The sequence below is a fragment of the Ursus maritimus genome, unplaced genomic scaffold (genome assembly GCF_017311325.1).
Source record: "Ursus maritimus isolate PB19 unplaced genomic scaffold, ASM1731132v1 scaffold_5, whole genome shotgun sequence".
NCBI classification, from domain to species: domain Eukaryota; kingdom Metazoa; phylum Chordata; class Mammalia; order Carnivora; family Ursidae; genus Ursus; species Ursus maritimus.
The window spans coordinates 53,451,796-53,465,764 of NW_024426663.1; the positions used below are offsets into that span (position 1 = coordinate 53,451,796).

Below are 13,969 nucleotides of genomic sequence, written 5' to 3' on the forward strand. Positions count from 1 at the left end.
AATGTAGCTGACTGATGAGTACTGGGTGTTGCACATAAGTGATGAACCTCACTGAATTTTACTCCAGAAACCAATCTTGCATTGTATGTTAACTAAATTTTAAATAAAAATAAACAAATAGGGTGCCTGGGTGGCTCAGTTGGTTGGGTGTCTGTCTTTGACTCAGGTGTCCCGCATCAGGCTCCCTGCTCAGCAGGGAGTCTGCTTCTCCCTCTGCCTCTTCCCTCTGCTCAAGCTCTCTCTCTCAAATAAATAAAAAATAAAAATAAGTAAATAAATAAAATAAAATGTAGCTGATACACCGCTTCTATGGAAACTCGCTCACCTATCCCGTTTCATTATGTATGTAAACATTAATTTCTGTTGTTCTGCTCCTCTTTTGTTACTAAGAAAAACGTCATAAAGGGGCGCCTGGGTGGCTCAGTCTCTGCCTTTGGCTCAGGTCATGATCCCAGGTTCCTGGGATCAAGCCCCACGTAGGGTTCCCTGCTCACCGGGGAGTCTGCTTCTCCCCCTCCCTCTACCCCTCCATCCCACTCATGTGTGTGCTCTCTCTCTCAAGTAAATAAACAAAATCTTAAAAAAAAAAAAGAAGAAAAACTTGAGAACAGTGCTTAAGTCAAGCTTTACATCAGCTATATTCTAATTAACTCAGAGAATCCTTTAGCTACCACAGTCAACTTAAAAATAGTGGGCTCAGGGAGCCTGGCTGGCTCAGCCACTGGAGTATGCAACTCTTGATCTCTGGGGTTGAGTTTGAGTCCCACAGTGGGTGTGGAAATTACTTTAAAAATCTTTTTTTAAAAAGATAGATTTATTTATTTATTTATTTATTTATTTATTTATTTATTTATTTGAGAGAGCGCGAGCAGGCACACGAACAAGCAGGAGGGGCAGAGAGAGAGGGAGAGAAAATCTCAAGCAGACTCCATGCTGAGTGTGCAAGCCCAACATGGGGCTTGATCACATGACCCTGAGATCATGATCTGAGCTGAAATCAAGAGTCAGAGGCTTAACCAGCTAAGCCACCCAGGTACCCCTAAAAAATAAAAAATAAAAAAAAATAGCGTGCTCTGCCAACAGGATGCTTTTCAGTCTGTTTATATAACTATACCTAATCTACAACTTGGGCAAACTAATGATGAGAAATAAGTAGATTGTCAACCCAATGGAAACTTTAAACTGGCCTGCAGTGAATAGACTTATGCTCTAAAAGAGATTTAAAAATTTTTATCTTGATAGTACAGAATCTCTCAACCTCTTATAAAAATTAATTTATGTTTTGACTTCTTGTTATACATATTGATGAGGTGACAATCTTTACTAACTTTAAAATACAGAAGATCGTTAATATAGGTGATGCCAAAATCATTTGGCTTTGTAATGGATTTTGAATTTACATTAAAATGTAGGCAAATCTAACATTCTGGCAATGTACTTAAAAGAAATGGAATATATATTATGAAGACCTCATTCAAAAAGAGCTAGAAAGCTGTTCAGTTTTTCCATCTCACTTTTTTTCTGAATTAACAATGCAATCAACTACACATTGGAAATAAATTGCGCCTTTGGCAATTTGTTATTTCCACTCCTGACTCAAGGCCTTTCTGCTCAAGCTGTTCTTCCTTCCTTGTAATACTTCTCTATTAGCTCCTTTTCATCCTTCACATCTCAAGCCAAACGTTATTTCCTCAGGGTAGACCTTCCTGAACTTCCTGACTCAATTACTCTTTCTATTACAAATCTTCCTCGATTTACAATGGGGTTACGTATGGATAAACCCATTTTAAGTTGAAAATATCTTAAGTTGAAAGTGCATTTAATACACCTAACCTACCAAATATCATAGCTTAGCTAAGCCTACCTTAAACATGCTCCGAGCATTTGCCCACAGTTGGGACAAAATCATCAAGCATGAAGTCTACTTCATAATAAAGTACTTAAAATCTCATGTAATGAATGAATACTGTACTGAAAGTGAGAAACAATGATTCTGAGTTCATAATGGTTGCGAATGCATTGGTTGTTTATCCTTGAGATCACGTGGCTCACCGTAGCTGCTGCTCACTGCTGCGGCCCAACATCATGACAGTATCCTACCATATACCGCCAGCCCAGGAAAATGTCAAAATTCAAAATTCGAAGTATGGTTTCTACTGAATGCGTATCAGTTTTGCACCATCATAAAGTTGAAAAATCGTAAGTGAACCATCGTAAGTCCGGGACCATCTGTATGGACATAGCTATATGAACCACTCCTTCATAAGTTTTAATCACATATTAGTTTGTATAACTATTTGGCTAACATGTCTCTGCCACTAGACTGTAAGCTCCATGAGAACACCAATCGTGTCCATTTTTGCTTACCATTACATATCTAATGTCTAAAACAATAAAATGCGTGAATATGGTTTACCAAGAAGGAACCTAAGTGTAACTGACCTCTCAAATCTTCCCTCTTAGTACTGAGGTTTGAAGTTTTAATTTTCTACTAAGTAAATAAGAGAAAGAAAAGTTAATTTAACAAGAAATTAAGGGTAGTAGCTAAACTCAGAGTTAGACATTCATTGTATTTGATAATACATTGTTACTAGAACATGGGTGGGCAAATATTAACATCACTTTTCTTTTCCTTTTTCTTTCTTTATCTCTTAGGACTACCAGTGACACCCATCAGCATAACTAGGTCCCGTGAGTAGTGGCAAAGACAAAAGACTATGAAAGCCCTCCTTTAGAATAAACTTTCAAAATAACTGTTAGTTCTATATATATAAAATATTACTGTAGCTAAGACAAAAAATCAGTCCCAAGATCCTCACCCAAGCCAAATTTCAAAATTCAACATACTAATAAAATTTCTGAAGTAAAAGGTGTGAAAAGCTATTTTATTTTCCTCCCTATAAATATATACATATATTTCGGTTTTGAAAAACATAATTATATTTGAGAAAATTGTAGGTAAAAAAATGCCCCAACTTTATAATGTATTTATAATATTTCATGTCCTAAAATCAATCATGTAAATACTACAACATATATAATTTGCCCCAAAATATATGACCGCTAAAACCTTCTCTTAAAATAGGAATCAGGGGCATCTGGGTGGCTCATTTGCTTGAGTGGCCAACTCCTGATTTTGGTGTGGGTCATGATCTTGGGGTCCCAGGATAGAGACCTGCATTGGGCTCTGTGCTCAGTGGTGAGTCTGCTTGAGCCTCTCTCTCTCTCTCTCTGCCCCCCCACCCCTGCTCTCTGTGCGCACATGCGCTCTCTCTCTCACTCTAAATAAATCGATCTCTAAAATAAGAATCAAATTTCTATATACTACTTCCTTATGAATGTTGGGTTTGTTAGCAAAGCCAATATTTGTTCTAGATCAATCAAATTTTAGGATATAAATTATGGTAGTTTTCCTTCATGAACACAGAAAGTTATTTTCCAAGGTTATAACCTTAAATATTGCATACTGTAACATTTCTTCTTTCTCTATTCTTAGCAATAGCTCGAACAATAAAGAGTTTATTTATTCCTTGAACATCTGGTAAAACTCACCTATAAATTCATCTGAGCTTCTTCCTTTCTTTGGATGGATGACTTTAAACTACCAATTCAACGTGTGATATGCTTATTGTTCTACTGAGGTTTCCTATTCATGAGTCAGTTTTGATAAATTTATATATTCACAGAAAAAAAAATCAGCATTCACCTCATGTAAGTATTCAAATTTATTGATTGTTCATGCGATTACCTTATAAATTTTAAAGAGCTCTACTATAGCATATAATTGTAACTCCCTTTAAATTTCTACCATTTACCTGTGCCTTTCCCTTTAAAAAAAAAGTTTGCCTTATTTTATCTATTTCAGTAGTTGTGTTTTGTTGTTGTTGTTAAATCAGCTTTTAAGTTTGCTTTTCTTCCCTATTTTTTAATCCTTATTTTTTGTTTTCTATTCTATTCTCTTTTATTATTTCCTTCCTTCATGGTGCTGTTTGTTGTTCTTTTATTAGCTTCATTTACTTTCATTTTATGTATATAAAAAAAACTTTCCTTCCAAGGACACTTTAGCTGTATCCTCTCACCTAAGTTTTGATGTGTAGTTTTTGTGAGAATTTCTTTGTAATTTTTACTGTGATTGCCTCGTTAACCCATGAATTATGTAAAAGTATTTTTTCTTCATTTTCTAGGTGAATGGGATTTTTTTAAAAAAGGTTTTATTGTTAATTTGTAATTTTAAAGCAATATAGATCAAAGAATTTAGTCCATGGGACTAAGGAGTTTGTTTTAAAGACTTTGTAGCCTAAAACACAGACAATTTTTATACATGGTCCGTGTACTGGAAAAGAATACATAGTATATATAATGGAAACAATGTTAGCGACTTACAAGAGCAAATCTGGTTTTTCTATTCTTAACAAGTATTTTGTCTGCTTGATCAGTTTCATACAGAAGTCTGTGGAAAAAATCTTGTCATCACAAATGTAGACTTATCTTTCTTGTAACTTTGTAATTTTCTATTTTCTTTAGAAGGTAGATTATTAGTTACTGATTAATAACTGATTGCTATTATCAGCTGAAGGAATATTTATCTCTAAAAATACTTTTGGCTTAAAATCCCATTTCATCAGATATTAATATTGCCTTACATATTTTTTTCCATCACTTTGTCAACCTTCCCCTATCTGACACAATCTGCTAGATTTTGATTTTTAATCTAATTCAAAAGGCTTTCCCTTTAACAACCGTGTTCAACAGATTTATATTTGTTCTGATCAACTGATATATTTTGCTTAAAAAAAACCTTTAAAGTTATTTAGTACCCAATCCTCCTCTCCTGAACAACACAGGGACTCTAGCATGGCTTCTCAACCTCCTAACACATCTTTCTGAATTTCATGCTATTGCGGTCTAGAATTTTAGTATTACTTTGGTTTTAAGCATAGAAATTTCGGTTTTGTATTAAAAAATTTATATTTATAATGTTTTACTAATTTCTTTGCTTACCGTAGCTTCCTGCATCCCACGCCTTCTGTCTCATTGATGTACATATCTTTTAGTAGTTCTTTTGGCAAGGATCTGAGGTGGTAAGCTCTTTTATTCTTTGTAGATCTGAAAATAAGCTTACTTTTCCTTCTCTGGAAGAGTAGTTGAGTACAGAATTCTATTTTTTTTTTCTTGGTATTTGGAGGATATTACTTCCCACTGTCTTCTAAGATTATTACTGTTGATGAGAATCTGCTGTCAAAAATTTGATTGTTGTTCCTTTAAAATAATGCATCTTTTCCCCTCTAGTAGCTTCTAAGATAGTGTTCTTTATCTTTCAAATTCTACAGTTTCATTTGTTTTACTTATTAATTTTTCAATCAAGTATTCATTTCTGGCTTCAATTTCAGAAAATTCTCTATCATTATCTCTTCGAACATTGCCTCTACTTTGTATTTCTATCCTCTCATTCAGGAACTTCAAATGTGTGGTAGAGCTTCTCATCTACCCTCTTTTTCTCAATTTCTCTTTCATAAAATCTTCCATTTCTTTATGCTATATTGTGTTATTTCTTGTTTAATCACCTTATTCGCTAATTTTTTATTCAACTGTGTCCAATATACTATTTATCCCATATATTTTTTATTTCCACAACTTTCCCTCCCACAAAGTTTAAATTTTTTATTTCATACCCATCTGTTCTTAATTAATAATTATTGGCTTTCATTTCATTGTCTCACACTGTTTTATGGCTACTGGTTATAGTTTAAAATAAGCACGTTTAAACTCTTTTATTTCAATTGCCTGGGCTTTTATTCTCCTATTTTGCTGCTTTTTGTTTGTTTGCTTACATTTTGACTATCCACATAGATTTGCTCTTGAGCTTCATAATTTTTTTTGAAAAGTTCATTTTGCATGAGAGTTTTTTCTTTTCTTTCTATCCACAAATTTATCCCTTCTCATCAGATGGTTTGAAAGTTGCCTGAATCTGGCCCTAAAAGCCCATTTCGACAGTAGATTTTTCACTGGCAACTTAAACTTCAGGTCTCATGGAGTAATTTCAGTTCTGCTCACTAAGTCAAAAAATAGTGTCTTCCAAGTTCTTAGTTGCACTGTTGTCTTTGCATCTTCATTCTACCAAGAACAAGTAGATAATTTCTAACTGCAACTGTAGGAAGCTGCTTGCAGCTTTTTTCCCCGTCTTGGTTCACAGGTGGGGGCAATAAGGTCCGAGTTTCTTGCTTTAGTCAAGTAGACTTGATCTACTAGCCTGCTCCATTTGTGATGCACTCAGTCCCTATTGCCCTACAGATACTGAGATCCCAGGCTCCATGCCCCGCTCCCCCTTTTTAAATATTTTAAGTTTCCTTGGGCCTATAGCTTCAGCTGTGGATCCCTGCTCCATTTCTAGTCCAGTGTTCTTTAATTTTGTTTCTGACTATAGCTACATATTTTTAGTTTAGCTTGTTTTTCTCCCATATTTTATTTATTATATCTATGTACTTCAAACAATAGAGAACAGAGAGGTTTCAAAATATACTAACACTGACTTTACCTTCTTGACTGGATGTCATTTGTACTTATATTTAAACACACTAGAGATAGCTGAAAAGGACTCATTCAACATACAATAACCTAGAATTCTAGAGAGAACTTGGCCTTTAAAATAAAAGGTATTAGGAGTTTTGTGTATTTCACAAATAGCTTTAGATCAAGAAAAAAATAGATAAAAGTTTTCTAACTTCGAAGAGTAAAACTAAAAAATATGTATATATGTTATTCCTTAATAGAAAGTTAACATTTAAAAAGTGGGGGGTCATATTTAAAGTTAATTAAGGTAAGCTCATCAGTAATGGTTGAAATATATTGGTAAATGGATAATTAGAACTTTATAAGTCCCCTAAAAATCTTATCCATGAAAAATACACTGCAAAGTTCTGGTTCTGATGAATAAGCACACGGAGGAAAAAAGGTGGGTTTTTTTTCCCAATTGGACTTAGATAACAAAATCTAATTTAAAATTAAGTTTATTTTTTAAAAAATAAGTTGATTTCCATTAAAATCACAGCCATGGACACCCAAGGTATACATCTAAGGGTTGTAACTATATCACAGAGGCAGTACTTCTCCGAGTTGGAGGAGGACATTGTCAAGGGAAAGACCAGAATCACAGGAGAGGGAGGGAGACTGTTTTATACTACATATGTACTAGAGGATTCTGATGTTCTCCCCTGGGGGTATGTTCTTCCAATCCACCACTGTATTTTAATTATTACCTTAGTGATCTGCTGTTACTGATCTTATTCATATCCCTTAGGACAACTGAGATGGAAAAAAGATTGAGGCACCACTCTAGGACTGTGTTTAGCTCAGTTTCTAAAAATCACAAGTAACAAAGAGAAAAACCAAACTTACTCGGTTTGGCTAGAGGAAGAATGATGGATTACAAAGCAAAGATGGAAAGGGAAGAGAACAACACTGATGCAGAATAATCTATGGACTCTAGCAATGTCTCAAAGTGTGGAATATGGAAAACTTGCCATCAGAATCTCCTGGGATATCATTTAAAATGCAGATTCCCCATTTCAGATGTGCTGAATCTGAACCTCTAATAAAAGTGGGGCCACAAAGCACATTTTAAAAAAGTATCCCAAGTTCTGAGACTTACAGCTTAGAGAGAGGGATTTATAATCGTGTTTCCTTTAACCAATCCGGGGAGAAAGAAATACTTTATCTGAAATAACACTCAGCTTTACATTCTTGATAGGAGCCTGAGATACTATACAACTGAGTAAAAATTCATGTTTTCACATAATGTTTTGTGAAATATATTATTTACTTGAACAAAATAGAATGAATATAGCAATTTCTCATTCAACAAGCCAATAATGAAGATGCTTAATAAGCCTTATGATTAAGAGTGGCTTGATAGTGAAGAATTTATTTCAGAAGGCATAAGCTAATTGTGATACAATCACAATTTATTCCTGATTTTAATAAAAATTAAGCACTGCTTCCTGAGTTTAAACAAATCTCTCTGGATTAAAATGGATACTAAATTTGCTTGACTCTTAAAACCATCAGGCACAAATTCAAAACATTTTCTCAAAAGAAATGTTTGCTTATGAATAAGCATTTACCTTCTTAAAAACGAATTTCAAAATGGAATTACAGGGGACAATTTTACAAAAATAATTTTAACTTCATAGAAATTAATGGCATGAATAGTATAGTAAATGTTTCACTAATTTTTTTTTGTTTATTTGAGGATTATATAAAAAACGATCCAATATCACTCCCTAAGTCTGAGTTTCAGATTTTTGATGAACAAAATTGAATGCAAAGGACTTCATAACTGAGATTTTCTCTCTGTAGTATGTTGAATCTCCCAGTAAGGAAGAATGCAAAAGAACTATCTGAATAAGAAAATCTATTTTCACCTGAGAAATTTTTTAGGAATACCACATAAAAAGAATACTAAGGAAGCAAACTACTAGTAACATAAATCTCTTTTTATTGGAACTTCATAATCTTTTTCAATTGAAGAAGATTCCTTTGTCACCCAGCAAGGTCCTGGAACTTCTTGGCTGGAATTCAGATATCCAGAGTTCTGGTTACCTACAACATCTATTCCTTATGTAGTAGCTTACAAGCATCAAAGGCCTCCCTCACCTGATGCTTGGCCGGATCTATGCCCTCCAAAATAGTCTTCATGTCCTCCTGCTTGTCCTGTGAAAGGAAAAAGAAGAACTCACGGATCTTATTCCAAAAATGAAAATCACATTTGGCCATGAAGACCTTGTGACTGGTATTTCAGGTGCTGGGCTTTGTAAACTCAGGATCTTCAACTAAAAAGATTCTCATCTATAGAGACCATAATCTCAGAAGTAGACTATTTTTTTTTTTAAGGGTCTGATAATGTGGTTCTCTACAATATAACTTCAATATAAACTTTAACACATAGAAAAATTCTGCTCAATTACTTGAACTTATGCCTTTATTTTCAAATACAACTAGAGCCACAGAATCAAGAGCAGTGTCTTAATATCTAACCAAAGAAAATAACTAAATCAAAGGATTTGGGAATATCAGAAGTTGGGAGAAAAAGTAAGGAAAATACTATAAAGTGTTTAAATAGTTTTATAGTTTTCTCCCTGATTATAAATGCCCTTAGTACTCATACTTTTCAACTAAAACAGGAACTTCCAAAGAACTTGAGATATAGAATAGATCTATTTTCTCTCAATCTAGACTTGTGACAGAGAGAAAGTATTTGAAGGTGAGACAGGGATACAGCAGAAGAAACTGCAATAAACTTTCAGTCACTAACCCGGGTCAACTAAGTCTCCAAAAAAAAGAAACATGGCCTAGAGAAAGCTTCACTCTTTTTTTTAACTTTTGAAAAAAAGATTTACTTATGTATTTTAGAGAGAGAGAGAGAGAGCACGCACACATGTGTGCAGGGCACATACAAGGGGAGGGGCACAGGGAGAGGGAGAGAATCTCAAGCAGACTCCGGGCTGAGTAAGGAGCTCGCAGGTGTGGGGGCAGGGCTCATCTCATGACCCTTGAGATCACAACCTAAGCTGAAATCCTAAGTGTGGCGCTTAACCACCTAAGCCACCCAGGTGCTCTGAGAAAACTTCACTTTTTAGTCACTCCTACCTCTTACTTGGGTGATGTGCTTACCTTACGGGGATGTATGCTCCTATGGTAGAGATTTGGTGAGAAAGTATGCTGAGACAACTATAGAATTTGAAGAAGATATTAGGATTCACTTCCTCTCCCTGCCCCAACCCCACATGATGTTCAACAAATCACAAGCCTCATTCCAATACAAATAATAAGTACAAAGTATCCAACAGAGAACCTACTAAGAAATTCCTACAAAAATGGAAACAATAAAATTTTAGTCAAATATCCCCTATACTTCCAAATAAATTAAAGAGAACCTGAACTCTTTAAATAACCGAACAAAGTGATATAACAACAAGAAGAGATTTAAAAGTAAATTGGAAGAACAGAAGAAACTAAGTAATAATGAACTAATGAAACCATGAAAACCACATAGAAGCAGAAATGTACAGAAAAAATAGTGACCTGGAGGATGGGCTTAAGAAAAACAATTCAGAGGAAAAAAGAAAGAAATGCAAAGAATTGGACACAAAGATAAAAGGAACAAGAAAAATCCAATATATGAATAATAAATATCCCAGAAGAAAACAGAATAGAAAAAGAAGCATTCAAGGATATAATACAAGAAAACTGAAGGAGGGGGAGGAGAGAAGACCTAAGAGGATGACCTAAAATCTTCTCATTAATTTCCAGGAAAAATTAATATAAAATAATAAACAAGACATATTCTGATGAAATCACAGAGGTTTAAAAGTATAATGAAAGACTCTTATAATCCAGGCAAAAAAAGGAAGTTACTTACACATAATGGGGAATATTCTAGCAAGCTTTGGAAATATTCAGCACCAGAAGACAGCATTAGGGTTTAAAATTTTGAGGAGAAAAAAAAAAAAAAAAAGCAAACCAATAATTCTATATATGGCTACATTCATTTATAAATACAACATATAGTAGTCTCAAAAATGCGAGCACCTGTGAATTCCTTTTTTGGGGGAGGAAAGTAGATTCAAATCAAAATACCAATATCAGCCAGCCAAAAAATGAGTTGGATTTAGGAACTCAGGAATTAAGAGGCTACATACTACAAAAGAGTAGTAATGTAAAGACAGGAAACAACAATTGTTGGAGAGGATGTGGAGAAAGGGGATCCCTCTTACATTGTTGGTGGGAATGCAAGTTGGTACAGCCACTCTGGAAAACAGTGTGGAGGTCCCTTAAAAAGTTAAAAATTGAGCTACCCTATGATCCAGCAATTGCACTACTGGGTATTTACCCCAAAGATACAGATGTAGTGAAGAGAAGGGCCATATGCACCCCAATGTTCATAGCAGCATTGTCCACAATAGCTAAATCGTGGAAGGAGCCGAGATGCCCTTCAACAGATGACTGGATTAAGAAGATGTGGTCCATATATACAATGGAATATTACTCAGCCATCAAAAAGAATGATTTCTCAACATTTGCTGCAACATGGATGGGACTGGAGGAGATAATGTTAAGCGAAGTAAGTCAAGCAGAGAAAGACAATTATCATATGGTTTCACTCATTTATGGAACATAAGAAGTAGGAAGATTGGTAGAAGAAGAAAGGGAAGAAGAAAGGGGGTGGTAAACAGAAGGGGGAATGAACCACGAGAGATTATGGACTCTGGGAAACAAACTGAGGGCTTTGGGAGGGGAGGGGAATGGGATAGGCTAATGATGGGTAGTAAGGAGGGCACATATTGCATGGTGCACTGGGTGTTATATGCAAGTAATGAATCATGGAACTTTACATCAAAAACTAGGGATGTACTCTATGGTGACTAACATAATATAATAAAAAAATATTATTATAAAAAAAACCCAAAAAATACACCAAAAACCCCAAAATCAAAAGAGTAAGGTAAACACTGAATACCCTAAATATACAGTTAAACAACTGTGAGAAATAGTGTCAAAAAACAGACTGTAAATATAAATGTTATAAAACCATGACAATGCAAAAATAAAATAACTCATGCAAATCCTATAGTGGAAGATACATTATTCTCCTCTTTCAGAATGAAGTCAATAGATACTGTCTATTTGATTTTTTTTGAAAAAAATCAATGTTAAAGATAAAAAATATTTCAAAATTTGCATTTGTAAACGATGTCTGAATACTCTTTCAGAAAGTAACTTTGTCTTTTATGCAGTTCACACAAAAGCTTTGGGAACAATTAATAAGCAGCTCATAGAGCTACCTGGAATACAGAAAGATTTTTTAGATAAACATGGGGACTATGATCAAAGATTAGAAAATTAAACCATTAAGAAAGAAAGAGAGAAAGAAAGGGAAGAAAAAAGAGAGAAAAGAAAGAAAAAGAAAGGAAGGAAGGAAGGAAGGAAGGAAGGAAGGAAGGAAGAGGGAACTCACTCTAATTCATGTTAATAAAAATGTGGGGAATCAGGACTCAGCGTTAATAGAAATGCAGACTGGTTCAGCACTTTTTTTTTTTTTTTAAAGATTTTGTTCATTTATTTGACAGAGATAGAGACAGCCAGCGAGAGAGGGAACACAAGCAGGGGGAGTGGGAGAGGAAGAAGCAGGCTCATAGCGGAGGAGCCTGATGTGGGGCTCGATCCCGTAACACTGGGATCACGTCCTGAGCCGAAGGCAGACGCCTAACCGCTGTGCCACCCAGGCGCCCCTGGTTCAGCACTTTTGAACAATTTGGCAGCAGCTATCAAAATTTTAGATGTGGATCCTCTGATAACCAATAATTTCATTTCTAGGGATTTATCCCTACAGATATATTCACAAAAGTAGAAAAGATATGTAAATATGTTTAACAATACTTAGTGTAGCACATTTATAATATTTAAAAACGATAATAACCCAGAAGTTTATGAATAAATAAATGGTCAATAAATTACATAGAACCCTGGGTACCTGTGAAAAAGAATGAGAAATCTATAGGGACTAACATAGAAAAATATTGTAAGAAAAAAGTTACAGAAGAGTATATGTGATAACAAATCCATTCATATAAAAAAAGACATATTGTTCACATACATGGACTATATATATATGCTTGGGGGATAGAAACATCTAGGAGGACAAATAACATAATGCTGAAATTTAAAAAAAAATTTATGAAAGAGGATCTGGTCCACATTTCTACTTCATAAGATTTAATATAGGTAACAAATTAATCTTTCAGAATTTTTTCTTTTGCGGGAAGTCCATATCAAATCTCATTTCCAAGGAAATAAATTCCACAAATAAGAACCAGAAAGCGTTAACACATCCATGTCCAAATCGCTTAGTTTCAACTATTTAAAAAAAAATGCCCAAAAAAGTTCATTTGGCTGGTAGAATAAAATCCAACGAAAGCAAAGAGTCAGAGAGCCTACTTTATGGTTAGGGATGAAAATCAGTGATAGACCATTATGACATATTCAAAGCACCCAATTTCCTCATCAGTGCCAAAGTGCTTCAATTTTTATTAAAATATTAAAAATGTTAACAAACAAACAAACCTTAAAAGCTATGGTCAACACTACAGAGAAAATCAGTATAGTAAAAACCCAAATTCTATCTCAATAAGGAATTATACAAAACACTGAACATTAGTAACTGTTTCTTTCAACATATGTGACTTTTCATCATACACACATAAAATATCTCTGGAAGGATAACAGGAAATGAACAACATTATTGCCAATGGAGAGGGAAAGTAGGTGCCCACAGGACAGTTTTATGTTTGAATTTTGAACCATGTAAAGATATCACCTATTTAAAACTAAGAAAAAAATTTTCAATCAATTACAAATTTATAAAAAAAAATAATTTAGCCACAATAACAAGGAAAATAAGTACTGATACGGGACCAACTTCCACTCAATATGGCAAAGACACCATAATTAGCAATGCCATGTACCTACCATACTTCTTTAGGTTGGTTCTATTTATTTACTCTGATCCATTTAATCTAAAACAGATTCATTGTGAGCATAAAGAAAAAAACATGCTCTATCTCATATCCTTGGTATCCTCTCCCTCTTCCACCCCTATCTTCAAGGTGGCAAACATCTTCAAGTAAAATCGCATTCTAAATTCCTTGTCTCTCATTGAACATTGCCTGAGTATACTTCAAAGCCAAAGCTAAAAACAATCCTACACAAAGGACATTTTGAAAAATTTTAAGGTATGAAAGATAAGAAGATGTAACACAAGTTTATCCTGCTACTTGAAATAAACTTTAACTTCAAGAAAAAAGAATTTACTTGTAATTGAATAATTCCAAAGATAACTGAAAGACTTATATTCTTGAGGAAATAATTCATTTAAAATAAAAATTCATGTCAAGGAAACTCTTCCTACTTCTTT

The 13,969-nt window shown here is 34.3% G+C and overlaps 1 protein-coding gene across 4 annotated transcripts in view; it reads right to left on the reverse strand.

The window, feature by feature from the left end:
• The window catches only part of LOC103663936 (ankyrin repeat and KH domain-containing protein 1), a 120,328-nt gene that overhangs the window by 45,229 nt on the left and 61,130 nt on the right, over nt 1-13,969 (reverse strand). For 2 of the 4 annotated variants that reach the window (XM_040622346.1, XM_040622345.1), the window contains one exon: nt 8,478-8,709. The exons of the other annotated variants lie outside the window; for them this stretch is intronic. In XM_040622346.1, the coding sequence (XP_040478280.1) occupies nt 8,636-8,709 (74 nt within the window). In that variant the 3' untranslated portion in view covers nt 8,478-8,635. Of the gene's footprint in view, nt 1-8,477; nt 8,710-13,969 lie in introns of those variants that run through there. 4 annotated transcript variants of the gene reach the window in all.